The sequence below is a fragment of the Triturus cristatus genome, chromosome 4_1 (genome assembly GCF_964204655.1).
Source record: "Triturus cristatus chromosome 4_1, aTriCri1.1, whole genome shotgun sequence".
Taxonomy (NCBI): Eukaryota; Metazoa; Chordata; class Amphibia; order Caudata; family Salamandridae; genus Triturus; species Triturus cristatus.
Window position 1 is genome coordinate 803,732,604 of NC_140585.1, and position 19,119 is coordinate 803,751,722.

Below are 19,119 nucleotides of genomic sequence, written 5' to 3' on the forward strand. Positions count from 1 at the left end.
TAACAGTACCCCCTAGGGCGCACTCTACACGCAAACTAGAGGCATCTATGGCATTCTTAGGGAACATACCCCTAGATGACATCTGCAAGGCTGCAACATGGTCTACACCACACACATTCACTAAGCACTATTGTATAGATGTGTTAGCAAAACAAGCTAGTGTGGGTCAGGCCGTTTAAAGAACACTATTTCAGACCACAGCAACAGATACAGGTCAGCCACCTCTAGGGAGATAACTGCTGTGTAGTCTATGCTAAAACATATGCCTCAGACGGAAAATGCTACTTACCCAGTATGCATCTGTTCTTGGCATAGAGATCTGTAGATTCATATGCGCCCACCCGCCTCCCCGGATACCTTTATCTGTTGCAGTATCATCTTACTTAGATACAATATACATGGACATCTCTTTCTACACTTACTAACTCCATCATCACCCTTATGGCAAAACAATCTGGGGATGGAGTTGATGCCCATGCGCACTATCACCAAAAGGAGGAGTCACCTACCTTGTGACTGCAAAGACTTCTTCGAACAAAAACAAAGTGCAAACATCCGGACCCAACACCAGATGTCGATCTATCCTAAAGCATACGACTCTACAGCTGTATATGGGTAAATAGCATTTTCCTTCTGCAGCATTGTTATCTTTTATAGATTAGTATGAAGTCCTTACAGACTCTAAAGAAATCTGTGAATGGATATAAAATGGCTAATGCCTGTTCAGAATCCGAGCCAATGGTAGTTAGAGGAGGTGTTTTAGTGCCGCATGCTGAGAGATATGGTTGAAATCCAGCTCTGCTAATTGCATAAAAGAGTCTTTATCTAGAGCTTAGAAAACTAAGTAAATTGTTTTTTTAAATCTTTATTTTATCGTTGTTTCCCATTATGAGTTCAGGGATTTTCGTAAAGATCCCAGTGCTTGAGAATGACATAGACAGATGAGTAACTTATTTTGTATAATTAATTTTGTATTTTGGTTATCAATGTCTATTATCTCTGCTACATGACGTTCATTTCTTGGCTGTGGTTTAATGTTGTCATTGTTTGAAGTTCAGTAGAAAAAAGGAGAGGGACCCCTTAAAATCCTCAAGGGAAATGAGGTACTTATAACCAGAAAAAAGGAGCAATTCCATTGATCCTACAGTATTAAAACATTGAATGCTATATCCAAAATCTATATCAAAAATGGTTTTATTTAGAAAAATATTTTTCTTATCATTTTGAAACAAATAAAATCACATATCATCATCATTCACATAAAATTATAGTTAAAAAAACATCATAAAATACATATCAATCAAATACAATTTATATACAATAACAAAATACAGTTAAGACCAGCATAAGAGAGACGGACATAAATGTAAGACACAGCTACTATTCTTTACAGGTGCACATCACATTGGACTCTAAATTACAGTTCGTTATACATTGATAAATCAGTATTTTAATTTATCTGTATTGGTCCTTTGATTGTGCTTTCAACAGCGTCGACGCGTTTCGATGACTTTAAATTGATAATACCATCTTTATCAAGACACAATGATTCTGTCTCCCACCTTTATTAGTCTTATTCCTAAATGAAATAAATATATAATTATTTATCCAAATAATGCATATAATTACTAATTCCAAGAATTTATTTAAATAATATCATCTCACAATAGTCATAGTTGCCCCATGATCTTTATCGAGCGGTCCATCCCAACATGTATCACCCAAGCTCAACGGGGGTTAAACCAATATTAGTGGAACCTCCCAACTTCAAGTTGTATCTTAGGCCTCTCATTCGGTTTATCGATCTCAAAATCTGCTACTTAAATCCCAAAGACATCTGGTTCTTTTTCTAAATAAAACCATTTTTGGATATAGCATTCAATGTTTTAATATTGTAGGATCAAGGGAATTGCTCCTTTTTCTCATTGTTTGAAGTTCACCTTTTTACTTGTGATGGAGGAAGCCCCAGTGATCTTTCTTTGTAGTTTATACTCCATTTCCACTGCCCTATTTTCCTTTTCTAAACACCCCACCCTACACCACTTTCAACTGAAGGAAATCTTATTTCTGGAAAATCTGAGTTTTTGCATGTTGTCCCTTTTACCCTTCAATTGGGAAGCTCTGCAAGTCTTTACTACCATGCCTGTCAATGGCCGGTGTATCCCAGACATTGCCTATTCCCCAGACAAAACTAGAAATTGAAGAGCAATGGAACTGTTATTATATAGAACATGATTGCCTGCTCGTACTGATGTGTAAGCAGCACTCTTTAATTCATACAGCTGAAACAAATGTAAGCTGATGCTCTTAGCCTGAGTGTATTGCTTACAGACGATAAGTAAACAAAATCTAAAAGCTGCTTTGAAGAGAAAGCATGGTTATGCATTGCACATCGCACATTATCTGGTGCAAGAGCAGCCATCTGCTGAACCAGTATGTGCACAGGTGCTGTATTACATCTTGAGGTGGCAGTGGGGTCTCTTAAAACTCTAGTCTGACATTAGTCTTCTCCCCAGTTACAGCACAGATGACCAGATAAAGTGAGTTGAAACATGTCACAAACTTCCTGTTTTGAATTGTCTTTGCCTTAGGATTCATGTATCGTGCTAAGATCCATAGAATATAGCCTTATAGCCCGCCGTAGCGGGCTATACCGGCTATTAAAGGCCCGCTGCAGCGTTAAAGGCCCGAGCCGAAGGCGAGGGACTTTAACAAAGCAGCGGGACTTTAATTGCCAGTATAGCCATGCTACCAAGGGCTATAAGGCTATTAGAACATTCTGCCACTAAAGGGCAGAATGTTCTAACAAATAAAGCCTTCAGGGAGCGCGAGGGGATTGAAATCCCCTCGGGCTCCCTGAAGCATTTATTCACAGCCAGGGCTGTGAACAAAGAAACATTGGAATGTTGGAGCTCCGGGCTTATACCAAACATTATAAGCCCGGAGCACTCCATTGTTTTCAATGGAGCTACCAACATTCCAATGTTCTAATATAGCCTCATAGCCCGCCGTAGCGGGCTATACCGGCTGTTAAAGGCCCGCTGCAGCGTTAAAGGCCCGAGCCGAAGGCGAGGGACTTTAACAAAGCAGAGGGACTTTAAAAGCCGATATAGCCCTGCTACGAAGGGCTATAAGGCTATTAGAACATTCTGCCACTAGAGGGCAGAATGTTCTAACAAAACAAAGCCTTCAGGGAGCGCGAGGGGATTGAAATCCCCTCAGGCTCCCTGAAGTCTTTGTTCACAGCCAGAGCTGTGAACTAAGACACATTGGAATGTTGGTGCTCCGGGCTTATACCAGCCATTATAAGCCCAGAGCACTCCATTGTTTTCAATGGAGCTACCAACATTCTAATGTTCTAATTGGGAATACTCACTTATCTTCTTATGGGCTTAATTCACAGTAGTAGATGTTTATTTTTTAGGTTTGTTTTATGAAGCGTATCCGTCACCATACTGGGGTATCATGATGCTAAAACAGATCATAAACCAGTTTGCAGTGCAGCCATCGATGTATCCATGTTGGAAACCAGGAAAGAGCAAGGTGTTTAGTAAGTGTAGCTTGAGCCCTAAAGTAACTATAACTCCCGCTCTCGTCATGCACAGTGTTGTCCTCAATGATTTCATTTCAAATGTTACAATCATGTTCTAAATGATGTCATAGAACATGTCATGAGTTTTTTAATATGGGAGGCAATTAGTAGTGCATGGCGACAGTCTGTGTTATAGTTACTTCAGGGCTCAAGTTACAGTTACTTGAGATAACTACAACTAGTGAATTTCAGTGAATTTGTTCATTTAAACTGGTATGTTTATTTTTTTAGTGAATTTCTAAGGTTTTTTATGCAAAGTAAGATGTTAACATACGTAACTATAACGTCACTTTAGCCTTCAGCTGTGCGCAGTGTGGGTCTAGGCTCAGGGCCTGCATTCAACTCCTTGCCGTCAACGAACCCCAGCTGCGCACAGCCTTCGGCTACTCACAAGGTGGGGTTGGCTGTTGCCCAAAGCCTCCAGCCCCGCTGTCCCAGAGCCTTGGGCAGCAGGGGTTGAGTGCAGGGCCTGGGTGTCATTTTAAGTAAGGTGGACTTATTGACTTTGTCAAAGGATCAGAACAGCAAAATATAAAAATTGGGCCTGTTGGCTTTAGAACAGGATCAGGATATCAACATATATAAAGCACTTGTATTGTCTCTGTTAGAAAAGGACCAAAATTACAATGAAATGTTTATTTGAATACTTGCACCGTGCAATGTTTAATAAAAGTAATTGTCATAAAAAAATTAATTATGTAAAAAAAATGACTGAGAGGCTTTTTTCCAACATTTTTCAAGCTGCAAAGTACAGCCATAGAACCCACCACAATGGGGCTTTGCACTCCAGCAGAAGAGATAGAGCTCTAGCTAGGAGTGGTTTAAAAAAATATGGTAAGTTCCTGGGTTTGTGGATTTAATGACCCAGTAGAATTTTTTAATATTGCTGCGGGCTGCTGCACTTCCTGCACGAGGTCCGAGAAAAAGGGATAGTTTCCCCATTAATTTTTACATAGTAAATATTAGACATGGCTACAGCCAAAACGGATGAACTAAATTACCCCAAATTTGATAGAAAGCTAGATCTTGGTCCAGAAAGTGTGCATTTCATGATTGTGTAAATCCGTGCAAATCTTCTGAGAAATGAAGATAAAAAAAATAATGGTATATATATCAGGCCATGGAGGATTTGCGTAACAAACAGATCTTAAGATAAGCTCTGATTGGCTGCCACTACATCCACAAAGATGTGAGGGGCAGCCATTTTGTTACTCAGAGACTCCGTTCCCTTTCCTGAAAATGTTTTTTTTTTTTAAACACATAGTGGGCAGGGTGGGTATACCCTGGCCCCCTAGGCCTGGTGGGTGGGTCCCAGAGGGGAACCTCCCGGGCTAAACACCCATCCCCTGGGGGCCATTGACATGTAGAGGTGTCAGGGTGTGAGCCCCATCTCCCCAACCCTTTTTTGGTCCGTATGTACAGGTGAGGGTGGGGGTGCATGGCCCCCCTCCCTGACCTTTTTCTGAGCTTGAGAACCTCATCCCCCGGGCTGCTTCATATGTAAAGAAAGGGGTGTGCAGCCAAAAGGCTTAGGGACCACATTCCAAGGGGCCAGCTCAGTTATGGTGTCCCAGGGGTCCCATCCCTTGGGTCACTGTTAAGCACAGCCAGAGAAGAATTGTAAAATTCTCCAGGACACAAAATTTTCTCCTTGCCCTCGCAGGCATAGTAACGTAGAATCGCTCCTCAAAAGAAAAGGTTCAGCTGGCTCCTGCTGCACCCGGCAAGTGTGCTGGCAGGCGACCTGTAGGGGCCATGTGCCTCCCCTGCAATTTCCAGCATACAGAAATGTTGTAGTGTGCCCCGGGTGGGCACTAGGGCACCCTGAGTTGGTTTTTTCCAAAAGAAAGAGCAAACCGTGTTGCCTGCTCCAGTGTGGGCCATGGACTCAGGATGCTTGTAGGGAGCCGGTGGAGCTGTGAGAGCCCTGGAGCTCTCCCTCACAGCCCCCAATAAAAATTAAAGCTGTGGATGTCCCAGGTGGGACCAAGACACCCACAAAAAATAAGTAAATGTTTAAAACAAGAAAGGGAAGAATAGTAAATGAGCGGCTGCAGGCACTCATTTCTTATTCACTAATACTGACAAGGAATGCCCCATATTCCCCTTCGTGGGCTAATTTGCATCTACAGGTCTGCATGGTGGTGCCCCAGTCTGGGCTCACACTACCATTCTGTTTTTAAGTGCTGTGGAGGGATTCTGAATGTGCAGCAGGCCCCACACACAAAAACTTGTAAAAAGAAAAAAATTACAGTGTTTCCTCCGATCTATAGAATATGACTCCAGGAAAGGTTATTGATGTTTTTAAGCCTTCCCACAGCCGAGCTTTTGTTCTTCATATTAAGAACACGGGATGGTTTTATAGCTGCATTTTGTGGTCTGAGAAGTGTTAAATAAGACTGACATGTTTGATGTGGTTTTCAATCTAGATGCTTTATTCAATATTTATTGACAAAACCAAATAGTCTTGCTTTTTGTTTATTGAAAATAACTTACATAAAAAAATTGAAATTCACTAAAAAACCAAAGGTTAAAGTGACAGTTATAGTTAGATACTAAAATAACACATTTGAAATTCAATGATAAAAACAAAGATTGAAAGGACGTTATATTTAGGTGAAAAGGTCAGTTAAGATATAACAAAATATAGATATATGATGAATTCTAGTGCTTTTATTTAACATGTTGTTAAATAAAAGCACTAGAATTCATCATTTGTATTTATCTCAAGTAACTATAACTCAAAGCTATCGACGTTGGTCGAGAGCCGAAAACGTTGTAAACCAATCTTATATCATATTCATAATAATCAAAAAATGATATGATTTTTCAAAATTGGTCTTTTTCTTTGTTCAATAATTTATTTAATATCACACATATGTTCTGAATAAAAAATCAATTAATGTAAAGCATACATGAGGAAAATAATCCAAATCACGGTCCTCCTTCGTATGCATTCAATTCACACTGGGACGTAAGGTTTTTCTGTGTCCTCCAATCTTGCAATCAAATTGATTTGTATACACACAGAAGGCCAGAGGAGATTTACAGACAAGCAGGGGGCGATTCCCCTACAATGTAATCGAAAACCTCTGCCAAGAGTCCTCTGTACTCCGGTAGTGGCTTCTCTTTTCATTTGGTCCTCAAGAAAGCCAGGGCACCTCTGCGGAGGGCACGAAGGCTGAAACATGTCAACCCTATGACCACACCGAACCATGCAAGGTTGAATTTTCCAGGCATGAATCGCACACCAATTTTAGCCCTGACCCTGGATGTTCCATTAAAATGGAGTATTAACATACCAGGGAGTTAGTTTTTAACTTCACATCTACTGTCCTTCACACACTCCCTCCACACTCAACTCATCTGAAGGTTTTAGTATACCTCTTGTCACCTACAACTAAAACGTCCCTGAGCTCCTCCCTCACAGTGAGGGGGTGGTAGCCTGCACTGCGACCAGGCTCGCAGTACGAGGAGGTTCCCGATGATGAAGCATGCAACCCACGGGTGGGTGAAGGAATTTGTTCTATAAAAGGGAACCCCCCCACACTCCTCTCCATTTTGGTTTTGACCCAGGGTGGCCTGTGTTTGTGTCTTTAGATCAAAATTTTTTGAACATAAAGACAGTATCACCAAAATCCATACAGCCAAAACATGTATCGCATCAACGAGTCGCTTCTTCAGGGCTGTAATGAGAACATGAATAATATGAATATTTACAATTGACAACATTCCTGTTTACATACCGACATCCAATATAAAAGTGCATATATTACACATTACAATATACTGAAACATTACCACTGTATGTTGATCTCGCTTAAGTATGAAGAGAAAGTACTAACATTAGAATTGCATCTTGTCTTCCTAGTGCTTAGTGGTACATTATACAATTCTGTTCCCGTATTGGTCAGTTCTCAAAGAAGAGTTTGCAGACAGTTCATCAATTCACAGATTAATTGTTATTCTTTATAGACCATGTCTATCATATCCATCTGTGCATTCAGGATTACTGCATATCCCTCATATAATAGATATTTTCTCTAAACTCAGGATTCATTCTGTACTTCATAGTTTCAATATCGTAAATTCTAATAGTAAAACAATTTGTTTGTATCCTGTAGCTAGTTCTCAACTAACCTTCTACATATGAGATATTATACCCCACATATCTATACTTCGTTCATCCCACAAACACAAGCATGACAGTCGTGGTCATATTCTGACAATTCCACATCCAAACACTCATCTACAGCCATACTAGAAATTACTCTCCCCATAAATGAAAGAATAACAAATCTTCAGAGCAATACCCAGGATACCATTCAGGTGATTAATCTATCTGCTCATTACTTCTTCCTTTCTGGTCTTATTCAGAAACGGCAGTTAGTTATGAACAACACTTACATCCTCTAACAAAACCACACTTTCAATCTTTATCGTCCCTGACCTTAAAGTTCAGAGTAAATTCCGCTCCAAATTATTTTCCATACTCAAATACATATTGCTGGCATAAAGATTACATGTTACTCTCTCACAGCAGTTTCCTAATATTCTCTCATGGCCTAAAGTATCATTGGTTTTTGATTACTATGAATATGATGTAAGGTTGAATTACAACTTTTTCGGCTCCCAACAAACATCTATAGTTATGTGTAATTTTTCATCAGTAGGTTTACTGACTAAATGGATGATAGTCTGCGCAGGGTCACTTCTTATCAGTGTTACCAAACTAAACTGACTATAACTCATGTCTTAAAGCATCTATAACTTGCGCCCTTGCTATCCATTGCTTGGTACCTTGCTTATTACATCACTCATGATGTGTTCTATAACTGATAATATCTCTGCAACATCTGAAATTACAGAATTACAACACTGTGAGTAGCGGAGGTGCGAGTTATAGTTACTTTAGGGCTAGAGTTATAGTTACTTGAAGTAACTTGTGAGTTTTATTGGTTTTGCTCATTTAAAATGGTATGTTTTAAATGATATTTACACCTAACTATGACGCCCCTTTAATCTTCGTTTTTCATTGACAATCAAAGGTTGTTTTGAATAGCTAACTATAACTGTCACTTTAACCTTGGTTTTTGTGTGAGAAACACAAATACACACACAGACACACACTGCTTAAAATGTTTAAATCTGACTTTGTACAGGTGTGTATGCATATATAGAAACACAGATACACACAAACATTTTAAGCAAACATGTAGGCTCGCATGTTGCCTTGCATTGAAAGATAGATGGACAAACAAAGATCAGTGTTGATTTTTTTCTGTGTTGCTTCTTGACAGATTGACAGCTTTGGTAATGGGGTACAAGTAGAAGTCCCGTCTGCCCCCTAGGTTGCCACTACAAATAATTATGCCTATTTAATGGTTAAAGCTATGTATTTAAACAAACTGTGTCGTTAGAAAATGTGCAATTATTATGATAATAATTAAACCAACATTAGCACATGCAGTGACCAGAATATGCATTGCCAAAGTCAATAGGTCGGTGTTGGATGCCAGCCTTTTGGCTTTGTCAGTGCTTGTTTTAGTACGTCATTGTTTTTTAACGAACTGCTGGGCCCTGGATAATATAAAAAGCATTGATTAAAAGCAAAGATATTTTTGGGGTCAAAGAACAAATTGCCGTAGGAGCTCCTGGCACAGAAGGGAACTACTTTGCATGTGACTTTTCTTCCTGTGAAAGGGCAAAATGCAGTTACTCACCATGAAGTTAGCCAGTGGCTGAAGAGGGCTGACCCTGTGCTCTCCTTTAGTTTTTGTGGGGGGAGGGAGTAGGGAGAGAATGTGAATGAGACAATAAATGACAAATGGATGAAGAGGGCTGGCTGAAAGCCTATTGTACATATACTGTCGGGCCTAAAAATCAAAAAACAAAAAAAACACATCTAACATTTTAAGCTAAGCATCTATTTCTTAACCTCGGTTAGACCTTTGGCTCATACCTGTCTATGGTTCTCTCTACCTCTGTTTCCCTTGGATCTCTTAAAGCCCTTCTTAAAGTAACTTGTTTGGAGTGTTTATGCAGTTTTGCTCGTTTTGTGGAAAGATAAAACCTAACCCTTTCTGGAAAGCTGAGATGCAAAACGTGGCATAAAATTTCTATCCTGGTCCGCTGTTAGGTGTGAATATAAGCGGGCCCAAATGACAGGTAAGTAATTTCTTTTCAAACATGCATAACACTGTACTTGTGGTATTAGAAGAGAAAAATGAGAAAATGTTTACAGAAATGATTTGCAATTGAATTTGCACATCTGAACAAAGTAATCTAATGTTATTTTCTGTTTACCTATAGATTCGGCTCTTTAACCCTGGACGGCGGCCTGCGGAATGTGGATTGCGTTTAGCCTGCAAATTATCAGACTTTTATCTATGTATTGAAACCACTCACATTAGTGAAATGTTTTTTGGGGCCAAGGGCCAAACCCCTCGCCTGACATTGCACTTTTCATGTAACTGAACACAAGGCGAAAATTGTAATGTACTGTAAACATTATTGTAAATATATTCCAAATTATTGTTTCCCCTCCAAAGCTTTTGTCATATTTATCTATGGCATTTCTTATCTCTTATCTGTGTGATCCTCGGAGTCTGAAATTTCTGCAAAATATTGTTGTTTTCACATATGTATAATCGTTGAAAAGAAATGTGAACTTGAAAGAAATGTGCAATGCCACCCATTGGAGACCTGGAAATAGTATAGAGTCGGGTGTATTTTAAAACATTGACTGGGTTATTCCTGTCAGAAGATTTAGTTTATTATTTTTATTTTCTAGACCGCTCAGTATAGCTCAGAGTTCCATCTTTCCAGTTGGATTTGTTTGATGTCTCACATTATGGCTTTCAAATAGTCACATCCTTAAGATTTTTGACCTCATTTGATATCAACTATTTTTGGTGTTGCCAAAGTCATGATTCCCTTACTGTATATAAAATACACACCAGAGCGGAACATATATCCCTCGGCTGTATGAAAGTTGCTGGTTTTTCCCCAATGTAGAACGAAGCAATAATGGCTCTCCTATTGCGCTCATTCAGTCTAGGACCTGCGGAGGAGAAGAAGAGTTTAAATAATGAAATAATGAAAAAGAAATGAACAAAAAACCAAACAAAGGAACTCTAAAAACTTGATGTGCCAACATTTAAAACATTCAAAAACGTGGAAATATTTGAAACATTGTGTTATCATATTTTAATAAATTTGTGTTGAGATATGTTCTTTGCTTATAGCCCACTCATTAATTGTAAAACCAGGTCTGTGAAATAAGATCAACAACACACAGCCAGATAGGACGTTTTTCGCAGTTTGGCTCAGCCTTTTTACGGATTCCCAGTATGTATTAAAGGCTTTTCAGAAGTGAGTGGGAAAAATGGAAACCAGATAAATGCCAAGTGAGAACATTAAAAACAGAAGCCCTGTTAACAAACCAATATCAGGATATGTCAATGTGAAGTAAAAAGCACAATTTACCAAAGGAACATACCTGCAAAATGTTTGTTTTTATCATGAGTCATGCATCAAGTCAGAAGGTTCCCACCTGTAGTTAATAGAAATTGAAGGCAAATGAGTTATATTTTTGACTTTGCCTTTCCCCCTCTAAAGTTACTAGCACCTTTGAGGGCTAAGTATTTTGCACTTCTGTATAGAATAGTTAATGATTCTATGTATTCTATACATGCACGGACCAAAGAAGTCATGTGCACCTCTTTAAAAAATAAAATGTTATTCTTTACTATCAGTTTATTTTAGCCTTGGTCAACATAAGTCTTACCATCTGTCTTATTTGTAACTTTTTTAAACTATCATTTTAAGTGGTGGCTCCTTGATTTTGTAAACTGCCTCCATTGAAAGAGGAGGTCTGTCCCCCTCCTAAATAAATCTGCTGCAGGTGCTCTAGTTCAATAGCCTTCCACATTACATACCATGAAAGGAAGGTGTATCAAAAATTAGAATCCGACTTGGACAGAAATGAAGATATCTATCTATGTGTAATCTAATAAGTGCTCCACAGGTCCTGGCACACGATTCTGATGCCCTTTGAGCCTGCTGAATTTGATTGTAATACCAAGCTCTGAATGCTAGGCCATATGTCTATTTACTCCTATAGGATTATAAGATCATTCCTATTCATTCAGCGAAAACACTTGTATTCTCAATGGCTCCCTTGATGTATTTCTTGATAATTGTATGACCTTCAAAAAAAAGGCTTGACCATAAAGGATGTTATATACTGTAGGCCTGATGTTTTACTCCCGCTAGGACCCCTACTGTGCTGAAATCCATGTTGATACCCAGATAATTAAAGTCTACATGGACTTCTAATGAATCATTTTCTCCCTCTCTTGAAATTCCCGAAGTAGAGGAGCTGTGTTTTGCTATTGATGCACAGTTACACTGCACCGATGTTGGTGTCCCAAGAGGTGAAGTCCATGTATGTTCCTACATTCACACTTTTTCCTCTCCTTTCCCACCACAAAGCAATGTCTGCATTGATGCGATATTGTCACTATTTCACTCTAGTTTGTGTACTTCCTTAACAGAATTCCTGTTGTGAGTTCTTAACATTTGGGGCTGGGATTTTGAAAGTATAGCAGAGAATATCGGTGACTGACATCTGTAAATGTGGTGTTTAAGTAAGGTTTTCGACTTCGCTGGCTGTGACCAGAACAACTTCGCTCCAAGATCCTTAAAATAATGCAAAAGAGGTGATTTTCACAGCCTTTTTGCCCATGTACCAGTTATAACTGCAATCAGGTCGAAGGGAAAAGTTGATCTTTAAGACGCCATTGGACTGTAGTCCTCTCAGAGACATCTTTGGTATTTAATCTTGACATCTCATTCCAGCACTTAATACCTAGTCTTCGGAAGAGTAATAAAATGACAAATGCACTTTTAATTAGTTGTTTTTGTTATTGTGGACATCTCCCCTAGAACATTTTAAAATACACATGCAATTGTGCATATTATAAGAAAGAGTAGTAGAAAAGCTCCAGATTGTCCAGACGTTTCTAGAATTATTTGCTGCTTCCTCACATATGGACAAATGTAATACTCATACGTCATGGGTTCTGGGGTGAGGGCATTCATACGCCAATTGTCACTGTCTGTAATGTTTGCAGTACAGTGATCACATAAAATATCATTGAGTACAATCTACAGATGAATTATTAGGATCTGCTTGGTATCGTTGAGCCCTGTGGTGGGACAACCCAACATACATACATGCATACATACATATATATTCCATAGCAGCTGACGACAAAGGGTTGTGGTAGTATCCTTAAAGTTAGTGACCGTACATATGACCTAACAGCTCAATCTTGCACTGTTTGTAACCTCCCCATTAGACATCTTGATGCAATGCTTGTGGGGCAGTTGCTTGGCCCAGGCATGTTGTCATAAAGACACAAGTCCCAATAGGGGAGAAGCTGAATTTGGTCATGCCTTCTACAGTCAATCATAAATTTTGAATAAACTTATGGTAGGTTCTGCAGCATAGATTACGTATGCCTATAAGATACTGCTGCCAGTTCACCTATAAATAAGTATTGATTTGAAGTAGGAAAGATGTTCAAGAAACTACTCAAAGCCGTATTTCTGTTCACAGAAACAAATGGGTGTGTCTGCAAATAATTTGTATTCCAAGGGGTCACTGGAATCTCAGAAGCCCCTGCCTCACGCCACAATGGTCCCACAGAGCAGGTTTTCTATAGCGCAAACATGACCATCGGGGGTATCAGAGCGCTTTACAGTATATAAGTCAGGGAAGGCTACAAGGGATAAAAAACAGATCAACCAAACAAAAAACGGTCTTAACAGTCTCATAAAGTAAGGCGCCCTAGGGAAACATGGAAGCAATGAGTCCAGGCAAAAGTTTCTTCGTCCATAACGTTTTTACTTCTGTATTTGATAGCAAAATTATTTATTTTCATAAACTGACAAGCTAGTTTTTGGAAACAAAGGGATTGGATTTTCTTAACTATATTTGAGACAGATATGTAAATAAGTTTTGTAATTGTTTTTTTTACATTTTGACTCAGCCACTTCTAAAGAGATTCAGTCATCGCATATGATTAAAAATCTACGTTGACAGGAATATAATGGAAAAATCGATGGAGGACAGGTGTAGATGTGAAGATAATGGTTATCGTAAATGATTGCCATATAAAAAAAAATTAAAATTACTAAAACTCCAGTTTTGTTAGTATTTTTGTAGGAAAATTGTGCTGGAAAATGCAACCTTTTGCCCCCGTTTTATCAGACTTTACTTGTGTTGGGTGAGTCAACATATGTGGTAAGGGTGTACCTTACATGCAACACGATGAAAGTATTGGAATATTTCATTAAAGTTCCGTCAGAAGGTACGTGAACATTGCGCTGTAAGAAACATTTTGCTTCATTTTCTAAAACGTTTCTCAAAGGGAGAACCAATTTGGAGGAAGTCGCTTAGACAGCTCCTTGCAATTCGTGTCTAGTATTAATGCTCGCCACTTTCAGGCCTCTCTAGCTGCCACGCCTGTCAAGGAGACCTGTTGAAGTTTAGTATAGCACTCCATCACCAAGTACACATCCTAGCACTTCAATTTAACTCAGATTAAACGGTTCAGAAAAACCCTTGGATATCCATTCAACATGATGCTAAAGAACACAACTATAGAAATAATCGAGATAGTGGGATCACGACCACGGAAGGTCATTTTGGGTTGAGTGCAAGTATACTTTAGGAAGGAAAAATATTAATTTAGAAGGAGATGCATTTTAATTTGCTTACTCAAGGCAAACGGCTAAATTCTGTTCGCCTGGTTGTGCCTAGGTCATTTTGTGTTAGTGGCTGCTTTTCCAGTGACATGGTGGTCATGAAACAGGAATGGTAACAGTATTCTCTCTCTTTTTGGGAACAGACACACAGTAAAGGGGCAAGCCAGCTGCAACGCTTGTCTCATTAAATAGGTCCCTATTTGGAACTGCTTGAGGATGAGGCTTTCCAAAACGGTTGTTCCTCTGCCCAAGGGCTGCCAGGCAGAATGACACAACCGCGAGAAACACAGCAACTCCTTGAAGATAGGAGGATCAAGATTCTAGATTTATTTTGACAACCGAAGTCTGGTCTGCACTACCATAGTCCAAAGAATACCCCTCAAACTCTGGGTGTTCCAAATATACCAGAACGTGTTCCTTTCTAAACTCCAATGACTCTATGCCGAGTCCTTACAAGTATTATATGTAACCCTCTGCCCGAAAAACACTGCGTGCAGAAGGTTATATTAACCAGGGAGTATTCGAACTATGGTGGAATGGCCTTAGAAACATGTCCACATAATACTCTTAACTAAGTTACAAGTATGCCAAAAGACAAGAAAATGAGTTCACATAATACATGGTCACTTTGTGACATGGACAAAATGCATATACAGCTACTACTAGAAAGCAGAAAAGTGTTAAATAGGCCATTACTCTGTGGTGCGAATTGCAGAAGGCATGGCATAGCTGCATGCTCTGGATCATGGAGCAGAAATTGCCAGTCCACGTTGCCTACATTTTGGCTGCGCAAAATAGAAATGTAATGTAACCATGTCTATTCATTAGGTCTGGGTTTTGGCAGCCCAGCTGTCAAAACACCCCTATTGCTAATAATTTACATAGAGGGGGCTTTAGGACATTCGTATCCAACTGCTGGCTTTCTTTGATCAACCTATTTCAGCTCCTGGGTTCAGACTTTGCAGTCGTATCTTGGCTCAGCACAGTGGAGTATTTATCTTTCACCTATTTCTTTTGGCTGTTTAAGTGTATCCTTCCACCTTCACTCAAGTGCTTGTATTGGAATGCTCCTTGGGCTACAACAACTCTGTCCGCTTCTGCTGGCTCAGTCCTGTGTGTCTCACTGTAATGTACTAACGCTGCATGCTTTAGGACAGTAAACCTAGACCTATGGATGTCTCAGTGCTCGTTTTTAAATTGTTTTCTGTTCTACACTTTGAAGTATGGATTTTGTAAAGTTGCTCAGATAAATAAGCTGGTGTTACTGCAGGATGTTACATATGAAATAAAAAATCATGAGTTGCATATACTTATTTCGTGATATAAAATTCATTTTCCGTGACTGAAAATGCTCAGAAAATATTTGAAAAAAAAGTTGCTGGAATAAAGGATGTTGTTTTGCTCGTATTCTCTTGTGTGTCTTATTCTGGTACCCAGAAGTGAATGAATAAATGTTCAGTCACGTGAAGGCTGCAATATCAGAAGGTAGAGGTAGAAATAAAGGCTAGGGGGTCCATTAAAACCTAGATGGTATAGATTTACATAAATGCATCAAACCAGCAGCCATTAATGTGCAGATGTTGCTGCAACTTGTCAGTGGGCCGTTTTGTATCATGGAATTTTCTTTAATTCTCGTGAACATTGGAAGTACTTGACACAACCACAGCCAGAACACCATCAGACTGGGGACAAAGAGGTGTAAAAATGAAAAACAAGGCAAAAGCCTTTTTCGAGCTTTGCACCCAGGATCTGGAACATCTCCTTATCCATGAGGACCATCCCAAACCTGCTCAAGTTCAGGAAAGAGCCGAAGACCACCTCTGATGTAGTGTCAATCAGCCTTTGAAGATGGCAGTGACGATAATGGGGATTATTGTCCCCAACACTATGATGAGAATCTGTACATGGAGTTGCAGGAGGCCAGTAGTTTGGAAACTTCCCCGGACAATGGATTTTGACCCCCCCACGCCCCCATTCCAGAGAATAGAGTGCCTCATTTGCTGCTGTGATGAGGGGCAGTGGAATTGTTAGACCTGCATCTGCCAACTATGTGTTAAAGGAGGTTTTGCTAACTGAACAGACTACCTCTGAGCCTCTACTACCATTTACAAACACCCTAATGGGCACTTGGTCTAAACCTTGTTCCTGCCTATTGGTGAACAGGCTGGTTGCTAGGCGCCATAGGCCGGTGCCATGTGACTCTAATTCCTCTGACAAGGTGCCCAGAAAGTCTGGTGGTTCAAGCTTCCACCAGCAGGGTGAACCTCACTTCATCTTCAATGACTCCTCCATACAGAGAGTCAATAAGAATCAAAGCATTTGATAAACAAATGTTTTCCTCCGCCAGCCTAGCTTTCTGATCCGTCAAGGGCAGCTGTTTGCTTGGGAGAAATTCCCATGCTTTATAGGATATGGATGACACAATCTTGCTGGCAGTTGCTGAAATATTTCAGGCCAACCTGGCTTCAAACTATCCTGGATGGTCACAATGCAGTCAGATATAGATCTGGACAGGTCTCTACCAACTGTTTGGGAAGGGCAGTTTGCACTAGCGTAGAAGTTCAGCATCACACGTGGGTGAGATCCATGGGCTTCTCTTGTTATGTGTAGGCCTTTTGATGGATATTCCATTTGGTGGATCTCGCCTGTATGGCAAGAAGGCTGATTTAGTGTTGCAGCACTTCAAAGAAAGATGGTTCACCCCGCACTCATAAACCTTTCCACTCCAGTAAGACAGCACCCTCGTCAATTTCACCCCTATCAAAGCCACTGCTGTAGTTTCCTGTATCAGAAAATGCCAAGGCATGTTGTGTAGTTTCTGTAGTACCCCTGCAGGACCTGTGCGTTTGGATAAAAATAACTATGGGATTGGTTGCAGACTGGTTCCGTGCACCCCCACCGAGAAATGTTAGCCTGTTAGCATTAGCTAGCTCACAGTGCCATTATCTCCTCTTATCGGGGAGAGAACAGTTTCTGACAACCTTAGAACATGACAACCCTGATCCCTCAAGATCGTGGAAACAGTGTACTACTTTTCGCTCAGTCACTCGTGCTCACTTAGTTTGTCTCGGAGATCCACAGAATAAACAGTCTGGGCATTTCAATAAGGATTTATTGAACAGTTATTCTCGAGTATAATACATGAGCTGCAACAACCAATAGACAGTAGCAGAGATATATGGTTATCAATACAGTGACTATAAAAGGATAGTACAGTTCTACCATCTTGCAGGAAGCATGAATAAATACATGAATATAAAATGCAGGATAAAAGTGCGCGTACTCCTACGATGCCTATCTAGATGTACCTAAGTGTACCTAACATGTGAGTAGGTGTGAAGCCAAGAATCCCTCTAGGATTTATTTTTTTATTTAAATTTGTTTATTGGTTTTTCATCAAAGCCATACATACATGATTGGACAACAACTCTAATATGCTCAACAGATCACAGGACAGCAGTTAGTACTTAATGTGGACTATAACCTCTCCTCCCGGCCCATTCGAGTGTTTATTTCCATTGCAACAGTAGGTGACACACAGATTCCCCCGATACACATTCTACTTCGAACACTTTTTATCCCATTTCTTGGGGCAACCCCTGGCCCCAAAGACTGCGGTCTCTGCCCGCATACATCTATCCATCTCATTCGCCCACGCGGTGGGTGCACTCCCCCCCCCCCCCCCAGCCCCGGGCCACTTCTCGCTTCACCAACGTGTATCCCAGTGTAGCGAAGTGTTGTTCGGTTTCCGTAAGGGCAGTTGCCTCCCATATGTTCAGCAGTCCCATTTGTGGAGTCAATGCTATGTCTTTTCCCAGGGAGGTTTGCATGTGCGCCGAGGCCCCCTCCCATAGTGCCCTTATCTCTGGGCAACTCCACAGCGTATGATAAAATGTAGCCTGTTGTCCACACCCCCTCATACATAGGTCGTCGGGTCTAGCACCCATTTTCGCCAGAACTTTCCCTGTGAGATACGAACGGTGCAGTATGTGAAGCTGGATCAGCCTGAATCTTTGTGTGATGGCCGCCTCCCGAGGGGACATGAGGGCCGTTTGCCAATCTTCGTCGTTCCCTCTAGGATTTAGTCGAACCCCATTACCTGAAGTATGAGAATGTAGGAGCCCTTCTTGGTCTTGAGTTGGACACCCAGTGAGGGATGTTCAGACTTCTGTCAGCTGGAGCGACTGCATGCAGGAGCTTCAGCATCTCTGGTCAGTGTGTCGGCCTTGAAGTCTCGGTTCCCTCTCTCTAACACTAGCAAGAGGTGTTGTATTTATACAGAAATGTATCTCGGGTTCCTTTGTCCCTTGTTTCTTGTATTAGCCATGGTTGGATTGGAGGATGACGTATGGAATGAACAGTGTACATAGATATGGGGAGGAAGGTGGTGTAGCCCCAGCCTGGTTTCCAAGAACCCTTATGAAGATTTATTCATACTGTGTCAGTCTAAAGATGAAGTCATAGAACGCCATTGTTCAGGGAAACCCTCCTTCTGCGTCCATGACTAGAACTAGGTAAAGGTTCAATCCTAAAAGGCTTGTTACAGCGTAATGTAGGGGAGGTGATGTAGGTGAAAGGGTATGGTGTTACTGAGCCTATATTTGGGTACCTATATGAAACATAACGGGCACACTGTCTCCACAACAGGCACCCAGGGGCAGCAAACTTCCCAGCCCCCCCACACCTGCAGCTTCAGGCTCCAAGCTGCTTTAGTTTGACCTTAGTGGCAAACAAACCCTGTGGGCAGCTAG

The 19,119-nt window shown here is 40.5% G+C and overlaps 1 protein-coding gene across 3 annotated transcripts in view; it reads left to right on the forward strand.

The window, feature by feature from the left end:
- The window catches only part of TBK1 (TANK binding kinase 1), a 517,762-nt gene extending 501,987 nt beyond the window's left edge, over positions 1-15,775 (forward strand). For all 3 annotated transcript variants that reach the window (XM_085653411.1, XM_085653412.1, XM_085653410.1), the window contains exon 21: positions 9,905-15,775. In XM_085653411.1, coding sequence (XP_085509537.1) covers positions 9,905-9,956 — 52 coding nt within the window. In that variant the 3' untranslated portion in view covers positions 9,957-15,775. The remainder of the gene's footprint in view (positions 1-9,904) is intronic.
- The last annotated feature ends 3,344 nt before the right edge of the window (positions 15,776-19,119 follow it).